This window comes from Mustela lutreola, chromosome 10 (assembly GCF_030435805.1).
Source record: "Mustela lutreola isolate mMusLut2 chromosome 10, mMusLut2.pri, whole genome shotgun sequence".
NCBI lineage: Eukaryota > Metazoa > Chordata > Mammalia > Carnivora > Mustelidae > Mustela > Mustela lutreola.
Genome location: NC_081299.1, coordinates 34,773,929 through 34,799,360, shown reverse-complemented (window position 1 = coordinate 34,799,360; position 25,432 = coordinate 34,773,929). Strand labels below are relative to the sequence as shown.

Genomic DNA, 25,432 nt, shown 5'->3' with positions numbered 1-25,432 from the left:
GTGGTGTAAGGAAATGGTCCAGTTTCATTTTTATGCATGTGGCTGTCCAATTTTCCCAACACTATTTGTTGAAGAGACTGTATTTTTTCCATTGGACATTCTTTCCTGCTTTGTCGAAGATTAGTTGACCATAGAGTTGAGGGTCCATTTTCTGGGCTCTCCATTCTGTTCCATTGATCTATGTGTCTGTTTTTCTGCCAGTACCATACAATCTTGATAATTATAGCTTTGTAATAGAGCTTGAAGTCTGGAATTGTGATGCCACCAACTTTGTTTTCTTTTTCAATATTCCTCTGGCTATTTGGGGTCTTTTCTGGTTCCATATAATTAAGATTTTTTGTTCTATTTCTTTGAAAAAACTGATGGTATTTTGATAGAGATTGCATTAAATGTATAGGTTGCTTTAGGTAGTATAGATATTTTCACAATAGTTGTTCTTCCAATCCATGAGCATGGAACATTTTTCCATTTCTTTGTGTCTTCCTCAATTAAGTACCATCTTTAAAAAAAAAAATCTTTATTTATGTACTTGACACACACACACACAGAGATCACAAGTAGGCAGAGAGGCAGGCAGAGAGAGATGGGGAAGCAGGCTCCCCACTGAGCAGAGATCCCAATGTGGGGCTCTATCCCAGGACCCTGAGATCATGACCTGAGCCACCCAGGCACCCCAATTAAATACCATCTTAATAGGGAAAAGGGAAGAGAAATACTCTCAGGGAAAAGTAAATGATTTCTAGAAAAAATGAATGGACCTTTAGAAGAATGGATAGGAGATATGATAATTTGGGACCAAGTTTGTCTGGGTGTGGCATAGATTTCTAGTTTCCTCTCCTGTGATATGAGAAGACATTCCCAGGAAGGGCGTTTATGCCCATCAAATCCTTTTAGAGATCTGCCTTTAGGCAGGTAAGGGGAGTTCAGAGAAGGCCTCTCCCGGCATTTCCTGTTTTTCAAGTACCTACAGTTCAAAATAGTCACTATGCCAAAGTGGCAAGTTGGGTGCCATATTCTGTTACCCTTCACTGTCTTCTCCCCTTGGGAGGTTAACAAGATTTTTGAGTCCTCCTCCAGAAACTAGGACACTAGGAGGAGCTCCTCTTGAATGTTGTAACTAAGGGCCGGAAGTGTCCTCTGCCTCCTCCCTCAGTGAAACATATGCGACCATGAGTGGATCTTAGACCCTGCCACACACCAGGCATTGGACTAAGCATTTACGCTGTTGACTGCTCACAGTAGCCTTATTACATGGATGTGATTATTATTCCCACTTCACAGATGAAGAAACTGAGGCTCAAGGGGTTAAGCTGTTTGCACAAGGTCACATACAGCTACAAAGGGGTAGAGTTAAATTCTGAACCCAAGATGTCTGACTCCACTATTCACCACTGCCTGACTTTTCTGGGGGTCCCTGTTTCTCTTCCTTGCACCTGTCCTCCTACACAGCTCCATGTCTCTATGTCCCTCTTATTAATGCTCTTTCTCCTCCCCTGCTTCAAGAACCTCACAGTCTGTGCCCAAGCTGAGGTTTTTCAGAGTTCTCTGGGTCTCCAGCCCCTAGAAGATTCTGTGAGGCTCTGCTGCCCCTCGTTGCGCACGTGTCCCACATTCCCTGCCCCCTTGGCAGCTCAGAATCAGAATTTCTCTCTCTTTTTTAAGTCCTTTCTTTCTTTCTTTCTTTCTTTCTTTCTTTCTTTCTTTCTTCCTTTCTTTCAGAGAGAGAGAGTGTGTGCACAAGCAAGGCGAGCGGAAGATGGAGAAGGAGAGAGAAACTCAAACAGATTCTGCGCTGAGCACAGAGCCCAACACAGAGTGCCTGGGGGGCTCAGTCGATTAAGCTTCGGACTCTTGATTTTGGCTCAGGTCATGATCTCAGGGTCCTGGGATTGAGCTCCCATGTCAGGCTCCCACCTCAGTGGGGGTTCTGCAGGAGATTCTCTCTCTCTCTTTCCTTCCGCCCTTCCCCCTCTGAATTAATAAATAAAATCTTTTTTTTTAAGATTTTATTTATTTATTTGACAGAGATCATGAATAGGCAGAGAGGCAGGCAGAGAGAGAGAGGAGGAAGCAGGCTCCCTGCTGAGCAGAGAGCCCGATGCGGGACTCGATCCCAAGATCCTGAGATCATGACCTGAGCAGAAGGCAGCGGCTTAACCCACTGAGCCACCCAGGCGCCCATAAATAAAATCTTAAAAAAAAAAAAAAAAGTCAGATGCTTAACTCACTGAGCTACCCAGGTGCCCCTCAGAATCTCTTGTCCGTTTCAGGTCACTGAGGTCAAGGATGTCTTTCAAGAATGAGAGATGCCTCGGGGCGTCTGGCTGGCTCAGTCAGTAGAGCATGTGACCCTTAATCTCAGGGTTATGAGTTTGAGCCCCACATTAAAAAAAAAAAAAGAATGACAGAGACTAAGGGTAGAACTTGGGAGGGGGCTGTTGGAATCAGCAGTAAGATCTTGGGTTTCTTTGGTGGGTGCAGAAGCCGAAGTCCTAAAGCCAAACCAGAGAGAGGCTAATAGCTACAGCAGGATTTCATACTCACCATGTGCTATTCTGAGCACTTGATAAATATTAATGCATTTAATATTCCCAGAAATTCTATGAGAAAGGTATTATCCTCCCTATTTCGCCATGGAGAAATTAAACACAGAAATGTTAAACGTCTTACCCAAGGTCACAAAGGTAGTTCACAGTGTTCAGCTTGGAAAATCTGGGCAGCCTGGCTCCAGACTCCATGCTGTGAGGTGCTAAGCCATATATCCCACCGGGCTGTGAGGAGGGGAGGGGGCATGGGCCATTAGGACATGGAGAGAGGGAGACGCAAGAACTAGAGGACAGGTAAAGGGTGGAGTAAATGATTTACAGGTGGAGTGCTTCCCTCTCCCAGACCGTAAACCAAAGGGAACTGTCAGCCTCTGGGAAGGGAGATAAGGTGACTCAGGAGGGAAGGGCAGGGAGGGGACTGGGGACTGGGGACTGGGGACTCCCCTTCCATGAGTGAGGCTTCAAGTCCTGTACCTTTATCCATGGCTCTGTGGGAAACTCAGCGCAGTGATCCAGAGTGTGGGTAACAGGCAGAAGGGTGAGGGCCACAGAAGCAGATGGGGGAGGGGCGATGATTGAATGGCAGCAGCCTGGGTTGTCCTCAAGGAAGCTCCCAGGATCTCAGGGCTTGAGCTCCTCTCAGTCCCAGGCCTGGGCCCCCTGGTACAAGACTCTTTAAGTGGTATGCAGCCCAGAGTGCTCTAGAAAAGCCACAAATCAGAGCTTGGGAAGGGTTGCATGGCCATGCTGGCTGAGCACCCAGAGCTTGTATCTTGCCCTCCCCAGGAGAGAGGTCCTGGTCTTCCAGACCTCTGGGACACATGCACACACGTACACACACACACACACACACCAATTTTCCCCTCATATTGACATCTCCCCTGGCTCACCTGGGGCCCAGAAAGAGAACATGACTCTTCTGGCCATGAGTAGTTTTCCAGAATTTGCTCATCTTAGAGGTTTCTCAGAGAAAAAAAAAAAGGTGCAGGGGAGGAGGGCCAGATGTCTTTCAGGTGGAAAGGGGAAAAAATTAAAAAGAAAATAAAGGAAAAGAAAAGTAAAGTAAAGCCTACCTGGGCTCAAGTCCTCCCCAGCTCTATTGACATGAGTCAGATACCATCCTGTCCTCAAGGGCCGAAGGGGCTGGAAGGGAGCTGAGCCCTGCAGACAGGTCACTGAGCACTGTGATTTGTTGTGAGAGAGGAAACCTGGAGGGCTTCAGGGAGGGACCAGGGGGAAGATCAGGGAAAGCTTCCCTGAGGGCCCTCTGAGCCAGACCTTGCAGGAGCAGTGAGAAGGAGCTAAGCCAGAGGCAGGTGATGGCAGCAGGGGTGGGAACATCTCAGAAGGCCTTACCCTGCTGAAAAGCCTGGACCTGGCACTGTCTGGCTTGGGGATAGGCCGGCAAGGCTTCAGGCGAGAGGTCTCTGCCTCTTTATCTCTGAAGGATTGCCTGGTTCAGGGACACAGCAGAGGACTAGGAGGTAGAAACCAAAGGGAATAGACTTGGCTCTTCATGGTAAGAGCAGCGAGGGCTAAATGCCCACAGGGCTCCAGGCTCAGGAGACTATTTCTTTGAATAATTCCAACTGCCCTGGGTGGCAGGTGTTATTGATCTTGCTTTGTAGAGGAGGAAAACTGAGGTTCAGAGAGACAAAGTAACTCATACAAGGCTGCGAAGAGAGCTAGAAGTCAAACCCAGGTTTGTCTGATTCCCAAGCTTGTGCTCCTACCACCTCTCCATGTTTCCTGTCTCTAGGAAACACTTGAAGGGGAGAAATCAGATCACAGTGTAGGGGAAGGACCCAAATAGGTCAGAAGTGGGACCAGTCCTCCTGGGGGTTCGTGGGTGATCTCAGTATCAGGTGGGTAATTGAGCTGGTGCCTCAACTATTATTTCCTTTGTTAGACTGAGGAGGAAATTGAGGCCTAGAAGTAGAAATGGCCACTCAGGATGCCAGATACCCTTAGGAATCAAGATGCTGGACACGGGCGCCTGGGTGGCTCAGTTGGTTGAGCAGCTGCTTTCAGCTCAGGTCATGGTCCCAGAGTCCTGGGATCAAGTCCCACATCAGGCTCCCAGCTCCATGGGGAGTCTGCTTCTCCCTCTGACCTCCCCTCTCATGCTCTCTCTCACTCTGTCCCTCTCTCTCAAAATAAATAAATAAAAATCTTTAGGGGCGCCTGGGTGGCTCAGTGGGTTGGGCCTCTGCCTTCGGCTCAGGTCATGATCCCAGAGTCCTGGGATTGAGCCCCGCATCAGGCTCTCTGCTCTGCGAGCAGCCTGCTTCCCCTCCCTCTCTCTGCTTGCCTCTCTGCCTACTTGTTATCTCTCTCTGTGTCAAATAAATAAAATCTTTTTAAAAAAATAAATAAATAAAAATAAAAATCTAAAAAAAAAAAAGATTCTGGACACAGGGCTGAGGGAGGTCTGCATCCTTAGGCCCAAGTCCCAGACCTGTGGCCTTGTCAACCTTGTGGAATACGGATGGGGAATTGTCAGGCCGAGCTCCCCAGAGCCTGGGCCAGAAGCCTAGCAGGGTGGCCAGTGCACAGGACCCTGGTCCCAGGGCACAAGCCTTTGTTTAGGCCCAATTGGGCCACTTCCAGCCTTTGGAGTTGTGAAACTGAATAAAGGAAACATCATTTAAAAAAAAAAATAGAGTCCATGGGGTGCCTGGGTGGCTCAGTGGGTTAAGCCTCTGCCTTCAGCTTGGGTCATGATCTCAGGGTCCTGGGATTGAGCCCCGCATCAGGCTCTCTGCTCAGCGGGGAGACTGTTTCACCTTCCCCCCACCCCTCCCCCACCTCTCTGCCTACTTGTGATCTGTCAAATAAATAAATAAAATGTTAAAAAAAAAATAGAGTCTAGTCACCAGAGTGGGGGGAGTCTCACACCCCACCAATTTGTACTCAATTGCAGACCCCAACAGCAAGAAGCATATCTTGCATTTTCCACTTGGAAAGGACCTACTTCACTACCCCTGCAAGAGGGAGAAAGACTTTTTCCTTGCATAGCAAGAGCCCAGCCAATGAGAAGTTGCCACAGCTCAGCGAATGAGAAAACATCACCAACCTCCCGTGGACTTTTGCCTGAAGTAGCCCCTCTAAACTTCCCTTTTTTTCCCTATATAATAACTTTCCTCTCTTTTGTTCTCAGGATTCGCCTGTGGTTTGCTGTAGCTTGCATATCCTGAATTGCAATTCCTCTGTTTTTGAATAAGTCTATTTGCTGGTAAAATAACTGGCTATTTTGTTTTCAATCTCAACCAAGTCCATCAACTCAGGTTTTGAATCCTGCCTCCAATGACCCTGAACAAGTCATTTACCTCTCGGAGCCTCATGTGTAAATGGGGTTGGGGTGAGGATTGCAGGAGACGCTGACCTAGCAGGGCCTTTGGCACCGTGCCTGTCGGTCAGGGCTCTGTGATCAGCGGCTGTGATGATTATAACAATTTATCATCATGCATCTGCCTTCTCACCTGGAGCGTGGGACAGTAATCCCTGTCATCCTGGTTTCAAGGACATGGTGTAATCTGTGTGAGATGTAGGGCCAGTGCAGATGTCCCTTTTGCCACCCCAAGGCCAGCCCAGCCCTGCAGTGGGTAGGGAGACACATCTAGTTCCCAGGGCCAGGGGAAGCTGGGTGACAGCCTCAATCCATCAATGATAACCTCAGTCCAGCTAAGCTTTATGGGCCCAGCAGATATTTAAATATGGGTGGTGTGTGGGCTAGCCCAGTTCTCCGTGCTCAACACAGGCCGTTGCCCAGAGCAGGTAGGCCAGTGTGGAATGGGAGGTGGCGTTTCCCGGGATCTTGGGAGACCAGCTGTCAGTAAGACCCCTGAGGATAGTTGTGGGTTTGGACTGGAGATGGATCTCCTGTCCTCAGGAGTTTGTGACCTGGTTCCTTCTGGCCCTTCGAGTGGAGGAGGAACTCGGGGAAGCTTCTTGCAAGAGAAATTATAGATCTCAGCTCCCCTGGGCCCATTCCATCCTGGCTTGACCCATGTACCCCTGAGCTCTGGAGGGGATGGGAGTGCTTTTGTCTGCTCTGAAGCTTCTTCCCCTTGTCTACTGACATAGGATGAAGACTGGGTGTACGTGACCTGAGCTGAAGGGAGGGTGCTTGGGGAATTAAGCTTGTTGAGAAGAAGGCAAGCTACAGACGTTTGCCGGTAAAGAGGGACGGCTCTGGGGGCAGCTCTTGTGACCTCCTACCCAGGCCCCCAGCACCATGACGGTCTCATACACCCTCAAAGTGGCAGAGGCTCGCTTTGGAGGCTTCTCCAGCTTGCTTCTCCGCTGGAGGGGAAGCATCTACAAGCTCCTTTACAAAGAGTTCCTCCTCTTCATCGCCCTCTACGCTCTGCTCAGCATCACCTACCGGTGAGGGGGAGGTCTCAGGACTGGCCCAGGGGCAAGGGGTGGGGTACTCATCTACCCACCAACCCTCTAACCCAGGCTTACACTTCACCTTCTCCAGGCTGCTGCTGACCCAGGAGCAGAGGCACGTGTATGCTCAGGTGGCCCGATACTGTAATCGTTCTGCAGATCTCATTCCCTTATCCTTTGTACTGGGTAAGTTTCCCTCGAATTCTCCCGGGTATCCTTCTGACCATCTTCCTGAACTTCAGGTTCAGTTGATAGTTCAGAGGATCAGAATTACCCCCAGCAGCACAGCCTGGAGGTCAGCAGGCAAGGGAATTGCGTTCTGGGTCCAGGATTTCCAGAGGGCTAGACCCTGCCTGTCACCTGCGGGACCCTCACTCCACCTGGGGACAAGACATGGGCTGGCTTCAAAATCCCACTCTGGGTACTAGAGGGGACACCCCCTTCCCACCTTCATGGGAAGCAGGGCTCAGAGTTAACCATTCCTTGACCGCTTCTCCGCAGAAGGAGGTTTGCCCTCCTCCCTCCTCCCTCCTCCAAACCTGACTTAACAAGGTAGAGGCTTTAGGAAGAGGCGTTCCCCTTGACAGCGAGGCAGGGCACTGAAGCCCAATGTGTCCTTCTCCTTGCTTTGGTTCAGCCTGGCCTGGACCAGGTGCTCTGGCTGGGGAGGTTGGGGGCAGGGGACGCTGACTCCCCCGGCCTTCCATCGTCCCTTCCCGTCTGCACTCGCACGGCGGCCAATCAGGTTTCTACGTGACCCTGGTGGTGAACCGCTGGTGGGCCCAGTACACGAGCATCCCGCTGCCGGACCAGCTGATGTGCGTCATCTCGGCCAGCGTGCACGGCGTAGACCAGCGCGGCCGCCTGCTGCGCCGCACCCTCATTCGCTACGCCAACCTGGCGTCAGTGCTGGTGCTGCGCTCGGTCAGCACGCGCGTTCTCAAACGCTTCCCCACCATGGAGCACGTGGTGGACGCTGGTGCGGACAGGTGTCCCCGGCGGCTTTCGGGTTGGGAGGATTTGGGGGGCTGGGGGGGTGGCTCGGGGCCGGGACCTGAACACGGGCCTCCTAGGAAGGGTGGGGGCGAGTCCTAGGGGCGGGGGAGGTGTCTGTGCCCCCCCCCCTCACTGTATCGCCTCAGGTTTCATGTCCCAGGAAGAGAGGAAGAAGTTTGAGAGCCTGAAATCCGATTTCAACAAGTACTGGATCCCTTGCGTCTGGTTTACCAACCTGGCGGCCCAGGCCCGCAGGGATGGGCGAATCCGTGATGACATCGCTCTCTGTCTGCTACTGGAAGTGAGTCGGCCCCAGACCAGGCCTGTCTATCCTCCCTGGCTTTACAAACTGGAATAATATGGATGGTGCCAATTGCCTATGGCACACGGTGGGAAGTACTGTACATACATTAACTCATTCGGCCTTCACAACAGCCCTTGGGACATTATAACCGTCCCTCTCTCACGGGTGAGAAAACTGAGTCACTGCGTGAGTGGCAAGAAACTTGCCCAAGTCACTACTAGTTAGCAGAGCCGGGACTCAGACTTGCTGCTTCCCCAGTCTGTGCTTGCAACTACTTCGCTAAACTGCTTCCCATCACGGCCCCCCTCCCCCACATGATAAGACCCCCCTGACAGCAGACTAGACCTCAGTTTGTGCTGGGCTTCTCTGTTCTTTCCCCATTCTTCCCTCCTCTCCTCCGCTGACGTTGGCTTCCTGCCTTTCCCGCAGGAGCTGAACAAGTACCGGGCCAAGTGCAGCATGCTTTTCCACTATGACTGGATCAGCATCCCTCTCGTCTACACCCAAGTAACTGCCTCCCCTCCCCAGCCCCAGTACCTACTGCATGTCCAGTGCTGTGTGTGACACTGACAATTAGAGACCATACCTGCTCTGGGGCAGCTCAGTACAGCGAGACACCGAGCAACCAAGGACTCATCTTCCAAGCATCCCTGGGCCCTGCTAAGACGACCCCATCCCCTCGGAGGCTGCCACACCTTGCTATACGTTTTATTTCCTCATCAGATTCCCTACTGGGCCTCAAGGTCAGGGAGGGCATTTCTCCCTGACTCAGGCAGGCTTCCTTCTCCAGGTGGTGACCATAGCAGTATACTCCTTCTTCGGCCTCTCCCTGGTTGGCCGCCAGTTCGTGGAGCCCGAGGCGGGGCCGGCCAAATCTCAGGAGCCTTTAGAAGCAGCATCCACCCTGGGGGACCTGGACATGTACGTGCCTCTCACCACGCTACTGCAGTTCTTCTTCTATGCTGGCTGGCTCAAGGTGGGCATGGAGGCTCGCCGTACTGGCTTGCTCTGTAGCGATGTGAGCCCAGGAACCCCACCTCACCTTTGAGGACAGAGAATGGGGCTCTGAGCCCAGAAAACACTGTCTTGCAACTTGTAGGTGGCCGAACAGATTATCAACCCCTTTGGTGAGGATGATGACGACTTTGAGACCAACAAGCTCATAGACCGCAACTTGCAGGTACGCAGGGGTCTGGGGGCAGCTGCCTGTGCTCCCCTCCTTGCCAGCTCTCCGCCTGGGTGTGGAGAGGACAGCGGATCCTTACGACTTGATGCCTGCCCCAGGTGTCTCTGTTATCCGTGGACGACATGTACCAGAACCTGCCTCCCGCTGAGAAAGACCTGTACTGGGACGAAGACTCCGCGCAGCCACCCTACACGGTGGCCACTGCAGCCGAGGCTCTGCGGCCTTCCTTCCTGGGCTCCACCTTTAACCTTCGGTAAGTGGCCCACGCTGGTGGAGGTAGGACTTGACCCGGGTGGCAGGCCTCACCGCCCTGCTCCCAGCCTTTTCGGGAGATCCAGTCCCGGGGCGGCCCCGCGCCAGGCTCGCTCAGCCGGTCCTCCTCCTGCAGCATGAGCGATGACCCCGAGCAGAACATGAAGGTGGAAGCGTCCCCAGCGGCTGCTCGGCCACTGCCCGCCCAGACCCCACTACTCAGCCACTTCCTGGGTGCAGGAGCACCCTCCCCTGCCATCAGCCTCAGGACATTTGGTCGCATGCGAGGAGCCCCCAGGACCCCGCATCTGCTGCGCTTCCGAGCAGAGGAGAGCGGTGAACCCGAGGCCGCAGACCGCATTGAGGAGGCATCGGTGGCATCAGAAGACGAGACCAGGGAGCCCTGATCAGAGGCTGCCTGGCCCAGTGCCGTTCTGCCCGCCTCTCCAAGGCCTGCCTCCCCTCACTTCCCAACACCCTGCTGACCTCCAGCACTATTAGAGCACTTGCAGTGTGTCCTGAGCTGGAGAATTTAGAGACAGACCCTGAAAGGGGAAGATGGTGGGGCCAGCACCAGGGTTGGGAATGTGTCCATTTTGGTGGGGAAATGTAGGATGGTTTGCTTGGGGAAGGTGAGACTAGGATACATGGGCAGGGCCGAGGACAAGAACCCGGATGCACTGTTAATTTCCTGCTCAATGGGTTGTGGGGCCCGTTCTCAAACCTGAGGGAGTATCAGTAGCACCGAAGGGCCTGCTCAGTGTATTTCCCTGTGCCACTCCTAGGATTTGATTTATTAGATCTGGGATGGAACTCAAGAATTTGCATTTCTATTAAGTTCCCAGGTGATGGTGCTGCTGCTGGTCCAGGCATCACAATTTGAGTCCCATAGGAAAAGACGTTGAGGATATACCTTATCCTGATCTTACTCTGAAGAGGCATCAGAGTATGTGTGCTGGGGGACTTTTACTTTACTTGTAATATTCTTTTTATTTACAATGAGAATATAATCAGTTATTACTTGTGCAATTACAGTTGTTTAAATTGGCCTGCTGGAAGGTGGGATAAAGATAACATGGTAAGGGCTTGGGAATATGATCAAACTCAGACATGGAGGCAGCTGGACCCAGCCCCAGCCCAGTTGGACTTCAGAGCGCCACCCCTTCTGCTCCCACCAGCGCAACAGGAGGAAGTGTGATTTAAGGGGTGAAAGCTGCGGGTTCTTCTGTAGTGGGCTTGCAGTGCTGGGTGGGTGGGTGGGGGAACCATCCTAATGGGAGCCTAGATTGGAGTTGACTGAACTGACCTCCATTCTGCAAGCCTCCACTAAAGACACTGGTGACTGCCAAAACCAAATCTTAGGGTCAAAGGATGACAAAACTCAGAAGAAACAAAAGGTGTAGTAGAGGTTGAGTGCAGCCTCTAACATCTGGGGCTGGCTTTGCTTCTTTCCTACTGGGCAACCATGGGTTACAGAATACCTAAACATAGGTCTCCAAGGTTTTTTTCCGTTTTGTTTTTTTTTTAAAGATTTATTTACTTATTTATTTGACAGACAGAGATCACAAGTAGGCAGAGAGGCAGGCAGAGAGAGAGAGGGAAGCACGCTCACCGCTGAGCAGATAGCCCCATGTGGGGCTCGATCCCAGAACCTTGGGATCATGACCTGAGCCGAAGGCAGAGGCTTAACCCACTGAGCCACCCAGGCGCCCCTCCAAGTTTTGTTTTTTAAATGCTTTTTTATTTGACAGAGTGAGCACAAGCAGGCAGAGCAGCAGGTGGCGGGGGTGGGGGGCAGGCTCCCTGCTCAGCAGAGAGCCTGCTATGAGGCTCGATCCTAGGACCTGGAGACCATGACCTAAGCTGAAGGCAGAGGCTTAACCCACTGAGCCACCCAGGTGCCCACATAGGTCTCCAAGTGTTTGTGGAGACAAAAGTACCCCAAGATAGCCATTTCCATAGAGGTTTTTCTCACAGGGTTAATGGGAGTTTGCCTTGCTTCAGGGAAAGAACGGTCAGCTGAAGGCTTCGGGAATGAATAGGGGATGAATCCAGACTCTCTTATTTGAGAGTGTGACAGCCCAAGAAGGGGAATCAGTCAAAGGAAGACACGGACTCCCTGCTGAGCAGGGAGCTCGACCTGGGTGGGACTCAATCCCAGGACTCCAGGATCAAGATCTGAGCTGAAGACAGGCGACCAACCAACTGGGCCATTCAGGTGCCCCGAATGAATCCAACACTCTTTAAACACACTGCTTCTAGTCACAGATTAGAGGTAGGATTGAAGGGGAGGTATAATCTTGTAGAGCTCAAATGGGGAAATACAGGCAAAGTGTCTAATCTGACTCTGCTATTCCTGACCAACACTGTTAACAGTAACTAAAATGATGGTGCTGCAGTAATAACCACTGGATGGAAAGGTGGGGCACACGCCTCCCAGAGACCATGGTAAGGTTTTAGAAGGTTACGTTGCTTTTGGTGTGTTCTGAAGTTTTTATACTAAGAAGTGGGGGGAGGGTCATCTCCTAGTTCATCTTTCCCTACTATCTATTCACAAAACTCTGCGATTCAACCAAGCTAATGAGCCAATTTGGATTTTCACTCCTTTGGCTCTTAAATTATACTTGCACTTCCCATCAACTTTAACTTCAGATAAAATCTTTTTTTTTGTTTTTTTAAATTAATTTAGCACATTTGAGTACCTCATGTTGCCATGCACTTCCAGGTACTGGAGACAGCAGGAAACAAACGTACTTGTTCCTCTGGCATTCTATTCTAATTGGGCAACAAAGAAAATGAGCAAAATTTATGCCCAACTAAGGGATAAGGAGAAAAAGCAGGGACTACAGATTAATAGCATGGAAGGAACTATAGTTTAAAATTATCAGGGAGGAACTCACTAAGGCTAAGACCTGGAAAGTAAGGCTTGTGCTATGTGAAGGAAAATGTTCCCAACAAATGGACTAAGAAGCAAACATGTGCTCTAAGGCCAGGATGATTAGCACGGAAGAAAAAGGGACCAGGTCACGGTGGGTTCCATAGCATCTGGGAAGGCTTCTGAGATGGGAAGCTGTCAGAAACCTATTGATCCCGATTTCTAGGACTATGTTGGGACAACATAAGTATTCAGTGCTACTTGCTAAAGAGCGATCAGAAGACAGAGCCAGGGTGTTAAGGTTAAACCAACAAGATTTGGTGACATAAGATGTTAGGAGTGTAGTGGTCAGAATGATCCAAGATTTTGATTTAAGCAGCTGCATGTAGGCAATGATTTGCTATTATTAAATAGCTGAGAAACTATATGAAAAGGGAAAGCAGAGGAATGTTACTAGTTTTCCACATGTTCACTTTTGAGTCCAATCAGGATATTCAAATGCAGGTTTTAAGTAGGTTTGGGTTAAAGTTAAGAAAATGCAGCACAGGGACGCCTGGGTGGCTCAGTTGGTTAAGCAGCTGCCTTCGGCTCAGGTCATGATCCCAGCGTCCTGGGATCGAGTCCCATATCGGGCTCCTTGCTCCGCAGGGAGCCTGCTTCTCCCTCTGACTCTGCCTTCCACTCTGTCTGCCTGTGCTCGCTCTCACTCTCTCTCTCTCACAAATAAATAAATAAAATCTTTAAAAAAAAAAAAAAAAAAAAAAAAAGAAAATGCAGCACAAACTACATTTAACACCAACAGCAGATAATGTAGCCAAGCTGAAGACAAAGAGTTGACCCTTACAGATTTAGCAATGCAAAAATCACCAGTTATCTTGCACACCTGAGCTGTGAAGGAGGGGAGGGGAAAGATTAGGGTTCAAGAGAAAATTAACTTCAGAAAGACACCCAAAAGCTGACAGCATAGACATGGAAATACATACAACTTTCTCTCTACAAGATCAAAAATTTTTGGAACATAATTTCAAGGTTTCTAGGCCACCCATGAACCCAGGCTGAAAACTTCAAGCTAAAACCTTAAAACCAACGTTCACAAAGGGAAACAGTAGAGGCTCCCTCAAAGAGCCAAGTTCAGAGAGGCAGCATGGCTTCAGATTCCAATCATGGTCCAATCAACATCCCAGTAATACTGGGAGCCCAGGGCTGGGATACCTCCCTAATACGGTCTCTGTTCGCCTGAGCACCACATCCCTGTTCCCCTGAACACTAGCCTCTGGGGTGAGAAATGTTCCCCCAGCTAAATAAAGGCATAGCCCCACATCTAGGACTGGCCTTCAGGGAGAGAGTGCTGAGCAACTGGATATTCACACGTAACTCCAGACAGAACAATAAACACCTTTATTACATGACTGAAGGTGGGAGGAAGATTTATTTGCCTTTCCGGGCTTTGATTTTCCTCAGATAGAACTCTAGCTCCTTGCCCTCTAGGACGTAGCCATCTGCTCGGCCACACTGGCCTGGTCGTGAAGCAATGCATGCTGCAAGAGAGTATGTGTTCATTAGCAAAATGACGGTGGGTCCCTATCCAAACCCAGGTGTCTCCTTAAAAGTCCATGTTGGTTCAGTTACGGTGGGGGCAGGCTTGAAGCCCAGTGTCTCCTCAGATATACTTTATCGTCACTTAAAGTCAGTAGCAGAACTGGACAAAGTTTTCATCACTGAGACAGCCCCCTCAGCCCACACACAGACTTCTCAAAATACTTCTGGAAGTTAGAGGCAGAGGCCAACCTCAGGCCTACGGGCTCCTTCCTGCCCACTACTTCCCACTCCAGCCTCACACTAATGGGATGCGCCCATGTTCTGATTTGTGCTTGTACACTGTTATCATTCAACTCTCCTAGTGAAGCCTTACCACACAGCTGGCAGTTAAGAGAACAAGAGGCAAGAATAAAATGCAGAGGGCACACTGTATCTTGTGACCCAATCTCCCAATGCAAAGAGCCATCTTACCAAGAAGCTTGCCCTGCTGGAACTGCTCCTCCAGAAGACTGCTGATTTTGGCATTCTTTTTCCTTTCATCATACTTCTTCTGAATTTTCTTTGATCGTTTTTTGTTTAAAATCTCTTCCTCCTCAGGCGTCTGAATAAAGCAAATACATGGGTTAGCCGGGGCTCCCCTGGCCCTGGCTCAGGGAAGAAAATGTCCCCACAGCCTTGGGCCCTGTACATCCCAATTCCTGCTGCCTTCCTCAGCACTTAAGGCTTTCATCTGTTTCCCTTCAGTAGCAGAACTGGACACAGTTTTCATCATAAGAAGGCTGGAATAAGGCTGGCCTCGCTCCCCCCCCAGGGACGTTGGATCCCCTAAAACACGCACCAGCTTGGCCCCCTTCTTGCGGCCCAGGGGCAGTGCATAGTGGGACTCGTACCACTGTCGGTACGGTGTGCTGTCAATGAGCACGATACAATTCTTCACCAGGGTCTTGGTGCGAACCAGTTCGTTGTTGGATGCGTTGTAGACAACGTCAATAATCCTTGTTTTGCGCGTACAACCTGCTCACAGAAGAATTTCAGAATCAAGTCCTGTAAACCGGAAGCCAACTGTCCGCGCTGTCCCCTACCAGCACACCCTCCCCCAAGTGCCCAAGGAGAAGCAAGGGAACTCTAGGCTGTTACCCAGCTACGGGGTGTCAGCTCAACCTCCACAAAGCCACCTTTCCAGAGATGACTAGCAACCACTCATCAGACTCAGCCCCAATCCCTGAAGCTATAGGAAAGGAGTGAGAAAAAACAGGATGGAGAGAATTCTCCAGCTACCACAACCTTCACAGCTTTCAAAGAGAAACTTCAGTATCTTGGTGGAGGCCACAGACTTCCTGTTAAAGGCACTTACTGAAGCTTAGAAAGATTTAGGTGTGGAGTTCCCACCCCCTCCTGGAGGGCCTCACTCACACTCAGAGCCCCAGGAGAAGTTCCCCACGTCTAGCCTCAAGGCACGGTACTTCTTATTGCCTCCCCGGACTCGGACTGTGTGTATGCGGCGGGGGCCGATCTGGAAAACACAGAGGCGGGAACTAGGTTATCCAGGAGAGCAAGACAGGAGAAGGTACAGAACCCGGCCTGGACGGAGGCAACACAGTCAGTGTAACTATGACAAGTCCTAACATTGGCAAGTGGCATGCAAGCGGCCAAGACGGCCACAACCACACCTAAGGATACTTTTTCATCACTCCAGTTACCTCCAAGAAGAAAAACCTGATCCCAAAAGGGAAAATTGAGTCTCTATGCAACAAAAAAAATACCAGGTTTCTGACTATCATTCGAGAAGCCCACTCCCTCCAGGCACCCTTGAAGGCCTGATACCCAACATCTGTCTCCATACAACCTCTTTAGTCTTTTTTTTTTTTTAAAGATTTTATTTATTTGACAGACAGAGATCACAAGGAGGCAGAGAGGCAGGCAGAGAGAGAGAGAGAGAGAGAGAGAGACAGAGAGAGAAGCAGGCTTCCTGCGGAGCAGAGAGCCCGATGCAGGGCTCCATCCCAGGACCCTGAGATCATGACCCGAGCCGAAGGCAGCGGCTTAACCCACTGAGCCACCCCGGCGCCCCTAACCTCTTTAGTCTTAACCAACGCGTCCAGACGGAGGCCGCCCAGTCCCCTGGACAAAGCAGAGAGCCCTAAGACGACTCCACCACCACCCGCAGAGACCAGACCACGCTGGAGACCGAGTCGGGGGGAGAGGCGAGGGCCCCCGCACGCACCTTGGTGTTGGCAGCGGGGCGTCCCAGCTCATACTTCCGCTTCTTGTGGTAGGGCTTTCTCTTGCCCCCGGTCTTGCGGCGCTTGTGCCAGTTGTCCCGAGAGATGCCTACATGCGGGAGCAGGGGGCGGAAGCTTTAGCCACGGGGGCTCGGGCCGGCACCTCGCGAGGCCCAGACCCCGCGCCGGTTGGGCCGCACGCTCAGCTCTCCAAGGTTGGCTTCCCCACTGCGCACTCGGGAGTTTGCAGCATTACCGAGGTGTCATCATCCACATGCGGCCCAGACCCGCGGGCTCTTTCCCGCGGCAGCCATGTTGGCGGCGCCCGCAGCACCAAGCCCCTGCAGCCACTGCAGCCACTGCAGCCACCGCAGCGAGCCTCGGCGGCTAGAACCCGAGCACCACCTTCCTCGGGGAAGCGCAGGGCCAGGGGTGTGGGCGCCCGAACTCCCGACTTGGCTGCCAGGCAGGATGGCACTGGATAGAGCTCATCCCCCTTCCCAGGCCCCAACGCAGAAACGACACTCACCCATCACTCCCGGCGCTGGCTGCGAAAGAGAAAACGCAAGGCCTCACGGTCCGGTTTGTAAAACGCTGTCCGGTTTGTAAAACGCCGCCCCTTTAACGTATTTCCGGGCGCCGCTGTTTCTGCGACCGCGTCCCGGGAGGTTCACGCTCTGAATCCCGAGGGAGGGCGACCGGCGGTGGGAATGGCTGTGCTAGAGCTTGAGGGGTCTTAGGGTACACCGAGGGGGGAGTCGCCTGCTTGATTGTTTTGAAAAGACTCGCTCTCGAGCTGGGCGCGGCTGCGTTGGGAAAGGGTGGAAAGAAGTAGGGATGGAAGGGAGCGGTGGACTTGGGTTGTGTTTTGAAGAGTTTGATGATAGATTGGACTTGGGGGGGTTAGGAAAAGGGAGGTGTGTCAAGGATTCCTCATTCCTCACTAGATCGTTTGGAATGACAGGCGACTGGCCATGTCTGGTCACCCTTATAGAAGATCTTGGGATAGAAGATCTTGGGACAGATGATGTTACTTTGGGACTTGTCTCTATACAAATGGTAATTAACGTCACCAGAATGAAGGACCCTAGGGGGAGAGCATAAAGCAAATTTTCTTGTAAAATGTACTAAGTAACTATTTTAGGCTTTGTGGGATATAGAGTCTGTCACAACTGCTCAACTTTGCTGTTGTAGTGTGAGAGCAGCCCTGGACAATATAGTTAATGATTGTGTGTGGCAGTGTTCCGTTAAAACTTGGGGTACAGGTATTCACCTCTCATGTAGTATTATGCTTTTGATTTTTTCCAAACATTTAAAACTATAACCATACTTGGCGCATGGGTCCAATCAGCATACAGTGGTGTGCTATCCCCGACCATAAATACAGTAAGATGTTCTAGGTCCAAGGCTTGAGGAATGTAAACATTGAAGTCCAGGTAGAGAAAAACTGGCAGAGGGGAGGAGGAGCAATTGAGTGACAAGAGGGAAACCAGCACAGAATGGCATGGTCTAATGCTACTGTGAAGGCTAGTTAAAATGAGGACTAAAAAGTGATTTTCGGATTTAGTAACTTGAAAATCTTTGCTAATATTGGCAAAAGCAGTTTCTGTGCGGGGGAGTGGGCAAAACTTAAAGTGGAATGGGAAGCTTTATTTATTTTTTTGAAAAGATTTTATTTATCTGTTGGCATAAGTAGCGGGGAGAAGCAGAGGGAAAGGGAGAAGCAGACTCCCCGCTGACCGGGGAGCTGGATCCTGGCCTCAGTCCCAGGACCCTGAGATCATGATCTGAGCTGAAGGCAGACGCTTAACCCACTGAACCACCCAGGCACCCCTGGAATGGAAAGTTTTTTAATTCATTAATTAATTTAAAAATTTTAAAGATTTTATTTATTTAATGGAGCGAGAGAACACAGGCAGAGCAGCAGAGGGCGAGGGAGAAGCAGGCTCCCCACTAAGCAGGGAGCCCGATGTGGGGCTCGATCCTTGGACCCCAGGACCATGACCCAAGCCAAAGGCAGTAGTTCAATCAACTGAGCCACCCAGGCACCCTGGGAAGTTGTTTTTTTTGTTGTTGTTGTTGTTTTTTATTTTTAAAGGACAGTATAGGGGCGCCTCGGTGGCTCAGTGGGTTAAAGCCTCTGACTTCAGCTCAGGTCATGGTCCCAGGGTCCTGGGATCGAGCCCTACATCGGGCTCTCTGCTCAGCAGGGAGCCTGTTTCCTCCTCTCTCTGCCTGCCTCTCTGCCTACTTGTGATCTCTGTCAAATAAATAAATAAAAATCTTAAAAAAAAATGAAAATAAAAGGACAGTATATGTAGATAATACTCTCAAGAAGTATTTTAAAGGGAAGGAGAGAAGGATGCCTGGCTGGCTCAGCTGAAGGAGATTGTAGCTTTTCATTTTGGGGATCCTCAGTTCAGAGATTACTTTGAGTTGAGTGCAGAGATTACGTAAACATTTAAAAAAATAATAAAATAGGGGCGCCTGGCTGGCTCTGTCAGTAGAACATGCAGCTCTTGATCTTGGGGGTTGTAAATTCAAGCCCTATGGTGGGGGGAGAGATTACTTAAAAATCTTTAAAGAAGAAAAAAAGGGGGGGGAGACAGTTAGGCTGCTGGAGGGAAACATCATAGGGTAGTATTGAAAGGAGTAAACTGGGGCGCCTGGTTGGCTCAGTGGATTGGGCCGCTGCCTTTGGCTCAGGTCATGATCTCAGGGTCCTGGGATCGAGTCCCGCATTGGGCTCTCCGCTCAGCAGGGAGCCTGCTTCCCTCTCTCTCTCTGCCTGCCTCTCCGTCTGCTTGTGATCTCTATCAGGTGAATAAATAAAATCTTTAAAAAAAAGAAAGAAAGAAAGGAGTAAACTGCCTAAGCCCTTTCACAGTCTGCTCCAAATCCTATCTCCTCCCTTTGAGGGACTCAACATTAGCCTTTCTTCTGTATCTTCAGCCTTCCACTGGCTTCCTACCACATTGGGAATAAAGTTTAAATTCCTTGCTGGTTTGAGGAGTATCAGACTTCTGCTTATCTCTTGCTTTATCAATTTGACTCCTACTATCTATCCCCCTCCCTCAACTCCCTGGAGTTGCTGTTCTTGCCTCAGGCCCAGGTGCTTTGCAAGAAAATTCTGTTCTCTAAGTCTTAGCTTGGCTCCTGCTTTCACTTCAAGTTTCTGCTCAAAATCTCACCCTGTACATACATACACACCCTGGGAGGCCTTTTCTGAGCCTGCTTCCTAAAGTGGCAACACTTGGGGTGCCTGGCAGGCTCAGTCTGTAGAGCATGTGACTCTTGATCTCCAGGCTGTGAGTTCAAGTCCCACACAGGAGGTAGAGTTTACTTAAAAAACAAGCAAAACTCTCTGAAGTAGCAGTACTTACCTTTCCTCACTTAATATTAACATTGTTTTTACATACTCATTATCTGCCTTCCCCACTAAAATATAATAAACATGAGAGGAGAAACTCTGTTGTTTACTGATATTTTTTTTTTAAGATTTTATTTGACAGAGAGATCACAAATAGGCAGAGAGGCAGGCAGAGAGAGAGAGGAGGAAGCAGGCTCCCCGCTGAGCAGAGAGCCTGATGTGGGGCTCGATCCCAGGACCCTGGGATCATGACCCGAGTCGAAGGCAGAGGCTTTAACCCACTGAGCCACCCAGGTGCCCCTTTCTTCCAGATTTTTATTTATTTATTCAACAGAGAGAGATCACAAGTAGGCAGAGAGACGGGGGCGGGGGGGACGGAGGGGAGGGAAGCGGGCTCCCACTTTGCAAAGAGCTGGACATGAGGCTCGATCCCAAGACCCTGAGATCATGACCCAAGCTGAAGGCAGAGTCTTAACCCACTGAGCCCCCCAGTGCAGGGATCTTAATCAACTCTCCATCTCCAGCTCTTTGGCACAAGAAAGGGAAAAGGTAATTGCACTGGACATAAAAAGGAGATGGCTTCTAGAGACACTTGGTAGGTGATGGGATTAAATAGACTGGATCAGGGGGATGAGAGAAAAGTGACCTGAGAAACGGCATGAATGGTGGGATGACACCAATTAATAGAGAACACAGAGAGGCAGGTTTCTAAAAAGTTCAGTCTCAGGATGACTTTGACTTGCCTGTGGGACATCGGTGGCTATTCTTTGTATTCCAAGTCGCTGGAAAGATGAGTGGGGAGTTTGGAAGGGAATGGGGCTGCTCTTTCCCACCCCCCACCCATCATCCTTCACGGTCTGGCTCCCCTGGCCATCTAACCTGGGGCTCCACCACGTCAGCCAGTCTGCATCACATGAGTGTGTAGTTGTCTTTTTGTTTTTAAGATTTTATTTATTTATTTGACAGAGATCACAAGTAGGCAGAGAGGCAGGCAGAGAGAGAGGAGGAAGCAGGCTCCCTGCCGAGCAGGAAGCCCAACGGGCTCATCCCAGGACCCTGGGATCACGACCTGAGGCAAAGGCAGAAGCTTTAACCCACTGAGCCACCCAGACACCCCAAGTGTGTTGGTTTCTTAAAGTTCTTGTGTAGTAGACTTACTATAAACGCATGCATCTCTTGGGGGCAGTATTGTAGAGGTATCTCTAGCTCTTGAAATCAGACTAACACAGTTCTCCGTGTCCCACATCATGCCCTCCAAGTCTCTACTCGGGCTTTAGCAGAAGTCAAATAGAAGTTCTCTAATTCCCTGTTACCCTGGAAAGATCTTTTCTCCTGCTCCCCTTCAACACCTTAGCCTGGCCACGACTCCATTTGCTTTGAGACTATTGGCATTAATCATACTATGCCTTTGTCCCTTTTTTCATTAGTCACCTTAAAAAAAAAAATCATCTCCCAAATTAAATCTATCACCCACATTCTAATCCTGACATAGGTTATTATAATATCTTTATTTTTTAAAAAAAGATTTTATTTATTTATTTGACAGAGATCACAGGCAGAGAGACAGGCAGATAGAGAGAGGCGGAAGCAGGCTCCCTGCTGAGCAGAGAGCCCGATATGGGGCTCTATCCGACGACCCTGGGATCATGACCTGAGCTGAAAGCAGAGGCTTTCCTTTCCCATAGCCTTCTAACAGAAATCTGCTTCTCTTAACAGAAATCTGGTTCTGTCAGAGGAGTTTTCTTCCTTGTCAGCCTTCTCAAGTAGAAGAGAACTACGGTCCTCTGGACGGACAGGTGTTGTCCCATTTCAGACCATTTTTACTCTCTCCTTAAAACCACAGACTTTGGGGGCGCCTGGGTGGCTCAGTGGGTTAATGCCTCTGCCTTCAGCTCGGGTCATGATCTCAGGGTCCTGAGATCGAGCCCCACATCGGGCTCTCTGCTCAGCAGGGAGCCTGCTTCCCTCTCTCTCTCTCTCTGCCTGCCTCTCTGCTTCCTTGTGATTTGTCTGTCAAATAAATAAATAAAATCTTAAAAAAAAACAAAAAATCAAAAAAAACCCACCACAGACTTTGAATTTTATGCTCTAAAACCATAACACTCACTACTCCTCTCTCTGTAGTTACCTATAAATTCTGCTTCTCACCGATTTGTGCCTAGAAGATTTGAGATCCCAACCCTCTGTAACTCTCTAATACTACTGTTGTATTTTGGATGCCTCCACAGGATCATCTTTATCTCCCTCAACTTAAACCTTTCACCACCTCCTCACCCAGTAAGTCCTTAAACCTGGGATCAATCCAACCTCTTGTCCCTGATACCAGGATAAGGTCACTTAGCTCTGCAGACTAATAACACTAGAAATTAAGAGCAATTGGAAAATCTTTTTTTTTTTTTTTAAAGATTTTATTTATTTATTTGACAGAGAGAAATCACAAGTAGATGGAGAGGCAGGCAGAGAGAGAGAGGGAGGGAAGCAGGCTCCCTGCCGAGCAGAGAGCCCGACGCGGGACCCGATCCCAGGACCCTGAGATCATGACCCGAGCCGAAGGCAGCGGCCCAACCCACTGAGCCACCCAGGCGCCCGCAATTGGAAAATCTTTACAATGAAAGGCTTACCTGAAGAATAAACTTTACTAGAGCAGACAGTTTAAATAGATTGTAATAAACACTGTGAAGGAGATAATATGCTCTCATGGGGCAGAGGAGCAAAGGAGATAGGATGGTGTGAGATGCCTTCTCTATGGTGACAGAGATCTGGGGTAAAGTGAGACCTGAAAGAAAAAACTTTGTACAGCGTTAATCTTTTAAAAAGATTTTATGTAGTGCCTTCTTAGTGCAGTAGGCAGCGCAGCGCATCAGTCTCATAAAAAGATTTTATATATTTATTTGAAAGAGAGAGAGAGAGGGAAGGTGGGAGCAGGAGCTGGGGAGGGGCAGAAGGAGAGGGGAAAACAGACTTCCCACTGAGCAGGGACCTTATGTGGCTGCTCAATCCCAGGACCCTGGATCATGACCTGAGCAGAAGGCAGGTGCTAAACTGACTGAGCCATCCAGGAGCCCCTGGAATAACATTTAAAGTCCAGAAATCAACTTTTCCTCCTGGAACCACGACTCAGTTTATGCATAACCTTGCAGAGAAGCCCTGGTGCTCAATTGATTTTTTTTTTTTTTTTTTTTTTTTTTTAGATTTTTTTTTTTTTTTTTTTTTTTATTTATTCGACAGAGAGAGATCACAAGTAGGCAGAGAGGCAGGCAGAGAGAGAGAGAGAGGAGGAAGCAGGCTCCCCGCTGAGCAGAGAGCCCGATGCGGGACTCGATCCCAGGACCCTGAGATCACGACCCGAGCCGAAGGCAGCGGCTTAACCCACTGAGCCACCCAGGCGCCCTCAATTGATTATTTTTTTAAGATTTTATTTATTTATTTGAGGGGAGGGAGTACAAGCAGGGGGAGGGGCAAAGGGACCGGGGAGAAGCAGGTTCCCTGCTGAGCAGGGAACCCATTGGGCTCGATCCCAAGACCCTGGGATCATGACCTGAGCCAAAGGCAGACACTTAACTGACTGAGCCACGCACACACCCCTTGTCAAATGATTTTCAACAGAGGTGCCAAGTCAATTCAATGGGAAAACAAGAGTCTTTTCAGTAAATGGTGCTAGAAAAACTGAATAGCCACAAGCCAAAAAGTGAATTCAGACCCCTCACACCATCTACAAAGATTAACTCAAATTGGATCAATGACCTAAATGTAAGAGCTAAAACCGTAAAATTCTTCGAAAGAAAATGTAAGAGTAAATCTTCATGGCATTGGATTTAGCAGTGGGTTCTTAGATATGACACCAGAGGCATAAGGAGCAAAAGAAGAAAGATAAGTTAGCCTTCATCAAAATGGAAAACTTTTGTGCTTTCAAGGACATTAGCAAGAAAGTGAAAAGATAATGCACAGAAAGGGCAAGTATTTGCAAATTATATATTTGATAAGGATGTAGAATCCAGAGTAAAGTCAACAATAAAAGGCAACCCAACTTAAAAATTGGCAAAGGACTTGAATACACCAAAAAAACAGAACAGGCCCAAACAGAAACTTGTACACTGATGTTCAGAGCAGCATTACTCCTGGTGTCAAAAAGTGGAAGCCACCCAAATGTCTGTCAACTCATGGATATAAAAAATGGGGTATAACCATAGGATGGAATATTTGGCCATAAAAATGAATGAAGTACTGGATCAACATGGATGAATCTTATTTACTTATTTAACTTTTCCAAGTAATCTCTGCACCCAACATGGGGTTCAGGACCCTGAGATCAAGAGTCACGTGCTCTACTGACTGAGCCAGCCAGGTGCCCCAAAATGGATCTTTTTTTTTTTTTTTTTTTTTTTTTTTTTAGATTTATTTGAGGGTGTATATTCATGAGCAGGAGAGGGGCAGAGGGAGAGGGAAAGGAAGAGAATCCCAGGCAGACTCCCAGCTCTGCCCAGTACGGGGCTTGATCACACAACTCATAACCAGAGTTGAAATCCAGAGTTGGACACTCAACTGACTGAGCTACCCAGGCACCCCTCACTTAGTGTGTTTTTTAGATTCATCCGTTTTGGGGGTATGTGGGTGGCTCATTGAGTTGAGTGTCCAACTCTTGGTTTTGGCTCGTGTCTTGATCTCAGGGTCCTGAGTTCAAGCCCTGCACTGGACTCCATGCTGGGCACCAAGCCTCCCTAAAAAAAGAAAAAAAAAAAAAAACCCACTAAGTGAAAGCAGACAGATCGTAAGACTACATATTATGTAATTCCATTTATATGAAATGTCCAGAATAGTAAGTCCATAGAGAGTAGAGTAGTGGTTGCCTGGGGCTGGGGGAAGAGTTGAATTGGGGGGTAACTGCTAACAGGTGTGGGGTTTCTTTTTGGGGGAAAATATTCTGAAATTAGTGATGATGGTTGCCTAATTAAATGAGTATGCCAAAACCACTGAATTTATAGTATGTGAATTTTATTTTATTTTACTTTTAAAGATTTTATTTATTTATTTGACAGAGAGAGATCACAGTAGGCACAGAGGCAGGTAGAGATAGAGGGGGAAGCAGGCTCCCTGCTGAGCAGAGAGCCTGATGTGGGGCTGGATCCCAGCATCCTGAGATCACGACCTGAGCCGAAGGCAGAGGCTTAAGCCACTGAGCCACCCAGGCACCCTGTGAATTTTATTTTTAAGATTTTATTTATTTGAGAGAGAGAGCACAAGCAAGAGGAGAGGGATAAGCAGACTCCCCACTGAGCAGGAAGCCCGACACAAGGCTCTATCCCTGGACCCTGAGATCATGACAGACTCTTAACTGACTGAGCCACCTAGGTGCCCCTATAGTATGTGACTTTTAAATGGGTGAATTTTATAGTATGTGAATTATATCTCAATAAAGCAGTTACTACAAAAAAAGGTCTGGCATATTCAAGAAATAAAGGTCAGTTTAGTTGGAGAAGTGAGTGGTAGGAGATAGTTCGTTCATTCATTCAAAAATATATATTGTATGCTCACTGTATGTTCTAGACATTGTAGATACAGTATTAAACAAAAATCTTCATCCTTATGTGCTTAACATAGCTAACCAGCACCTATATAGCATTTATGAGATGTGAGACATTGTACTTACTACTGTGTATATATACCAACTCAATTTTCCTAACACCGCTACGCCAGTATTACCGCCATGTCGCAGCACAAAGATGTTAAACCTACATGAGGTTCTGCAG

The 25,432-nt window shown here is 49.1% G+C and overlaps 2 protein-coding genes and 4 non-coding genes across 6 annotated transcripts; 1 reads left to right on the top strand and 5 right to left on the bottom strand.

Annotated features, from left to right (window-relative positions):
* Positions 1 to 6,274: 6,274 nt before the first annotated feature.
* On the top strand, positions 6,275 to 10,708 carry BEST4 (bestrophin 4). Its single transcript, XM_059136880.1, has 10 exons — positions 6,275 to 6,323; positions 6,633 to 6,935; positions 7,033 to 7,127; positions 7,687 to 7,920; positions 8,084 to 8,238; positions 8,671 to 8,748; positions 9,032 to 9,217; positions 9,341 to 9,421; positions 9,526 to 9,680; positions 9,816 to 10,708. The coding sequence occupies exons 2-10, from the start codon at positions 6,784 to 6,786 to the stop codon at positions 10,084 to 10,086; spliced, it is 1,407 nt and encodes a 468-aa protein (XP_058992863.1). The 5' UTR covers positions 6,275 to 6,323; positions 6,633 to 6,783; the 3' UTR covers positions 10,087 to 10,708.
* Positions 10,709 to 13,929: 3,221 nt separating this feature from the next.
* Positions 13,930 to 16,982, bottom strand: RPS8 (ribosomal protein S8). The gene is made up of 6 exons (XM_059136879.1): positions 16,845 to 16,982; positions 16,318 to 16,424; positions 15,507 to 15,606; positions 14,932 to 15,107; positions 14,565 to 14,694; positions 13,930 to 14,092 (listed from the first exon to the last, which is right to left on the bottom strand). Exons 1-6 carry the CDS (start codon positions 16,846 to 16,848, stop codon positions 13,983 to 13,985), a joined length of 627 nt encoding a protein of 208 aa, XP_058992862.1. The 5' UTR covers positions 16,849 to 16,982; the 3' UTR covers positions 13,930 to 13,982.
* LOC131810699 (small nucleolar RNA SNORD38) lies at positions 14,210 to 14,278 on the bottom strand. The gene has a single exon (XR_009345677.1). It is a non-coding gene; the product is annotated as a small nucleolar RNA SNORD38 (small nucleolar RNA).
* LOC131810700 (small nucleolar RNA SNORD38) lies at positions 14,800 to 14,869 on the bottom strand. Its single transcript, XR_009345678.1, has one exon. It is a non-coding gene; the product is annotated as a small nucleolar RNA SNORD38 (small nucleolar RNA).
* Positions 15,688 to 15,791, bottom strand: LOC131810701 (small nucleolar RNA SNORD46). Its single transcript, XR_009345679.1, has one exon. It is a non-coding gene; the product is annotated as a small nucleolar RNA SNORD46 (small nucleolar RNA).
* On the bottom strand, positions 16,511 to 16,590 carry LOC131810692 (small nucleolar RNA SNORD55/SNORD39). Its single transcript, XR_009345671.1, has one exon. It is a non-coding gene; the product is annotated as a small nucleolar RNA SNORD55/SNORD39 (small nucleolar RNA).
* Positions 16,983 to 25,432: the final 8,450 nt, after the last annotated feature.

What these genes read in the sequence shown, in the direction of transcription:
- BEST4 (XM_059136880.1), top strand. Translation starts at nt 6,784, where the DNA reads ATGACGGTCTCATACACCCTCAAAGTGGCAGAGGCTCGCTTTGGAGGC. An exon ending in TCCCTCTCGTCTACACCCAA is followed by an intron (nt 8,749 to 9,031) that starts GTAACTGCCTCC and finishes TTCCTTCTCCAG; the next exon opens with GTGGTGACCATAGCAGTATA. An exon ending in GGCTCCACCTTTAACCTTCG is followed by an intron (nt 9,681 to 9,815) that starts GTAAGTGGCCCA and finishes CTCCTCCTGCAG; the next exon opens with CATGAGCGATGACCCCGAGC.
- RPS8 (XM_059136879.1), bottom strand. An exon ending in GCCCCGCTGCCAACACCAAG is followed by an intron (nt 15,607 to 16,317) that starts GTGCGTGCGGGG and finishes TGTGTTTTCCAG; the next exon opens with ATCGGCCCCCGCCGCATACA. An exon ending in GCAAGAAGGGGGCCAAGCTG is followed by an intron (nt 14,695 to 14,931) that starts GTGCGTGTTTTA and finishes TGCTTTATTCAG; the next exon opens with ACGCCTGAGGAGGAAGAGAT.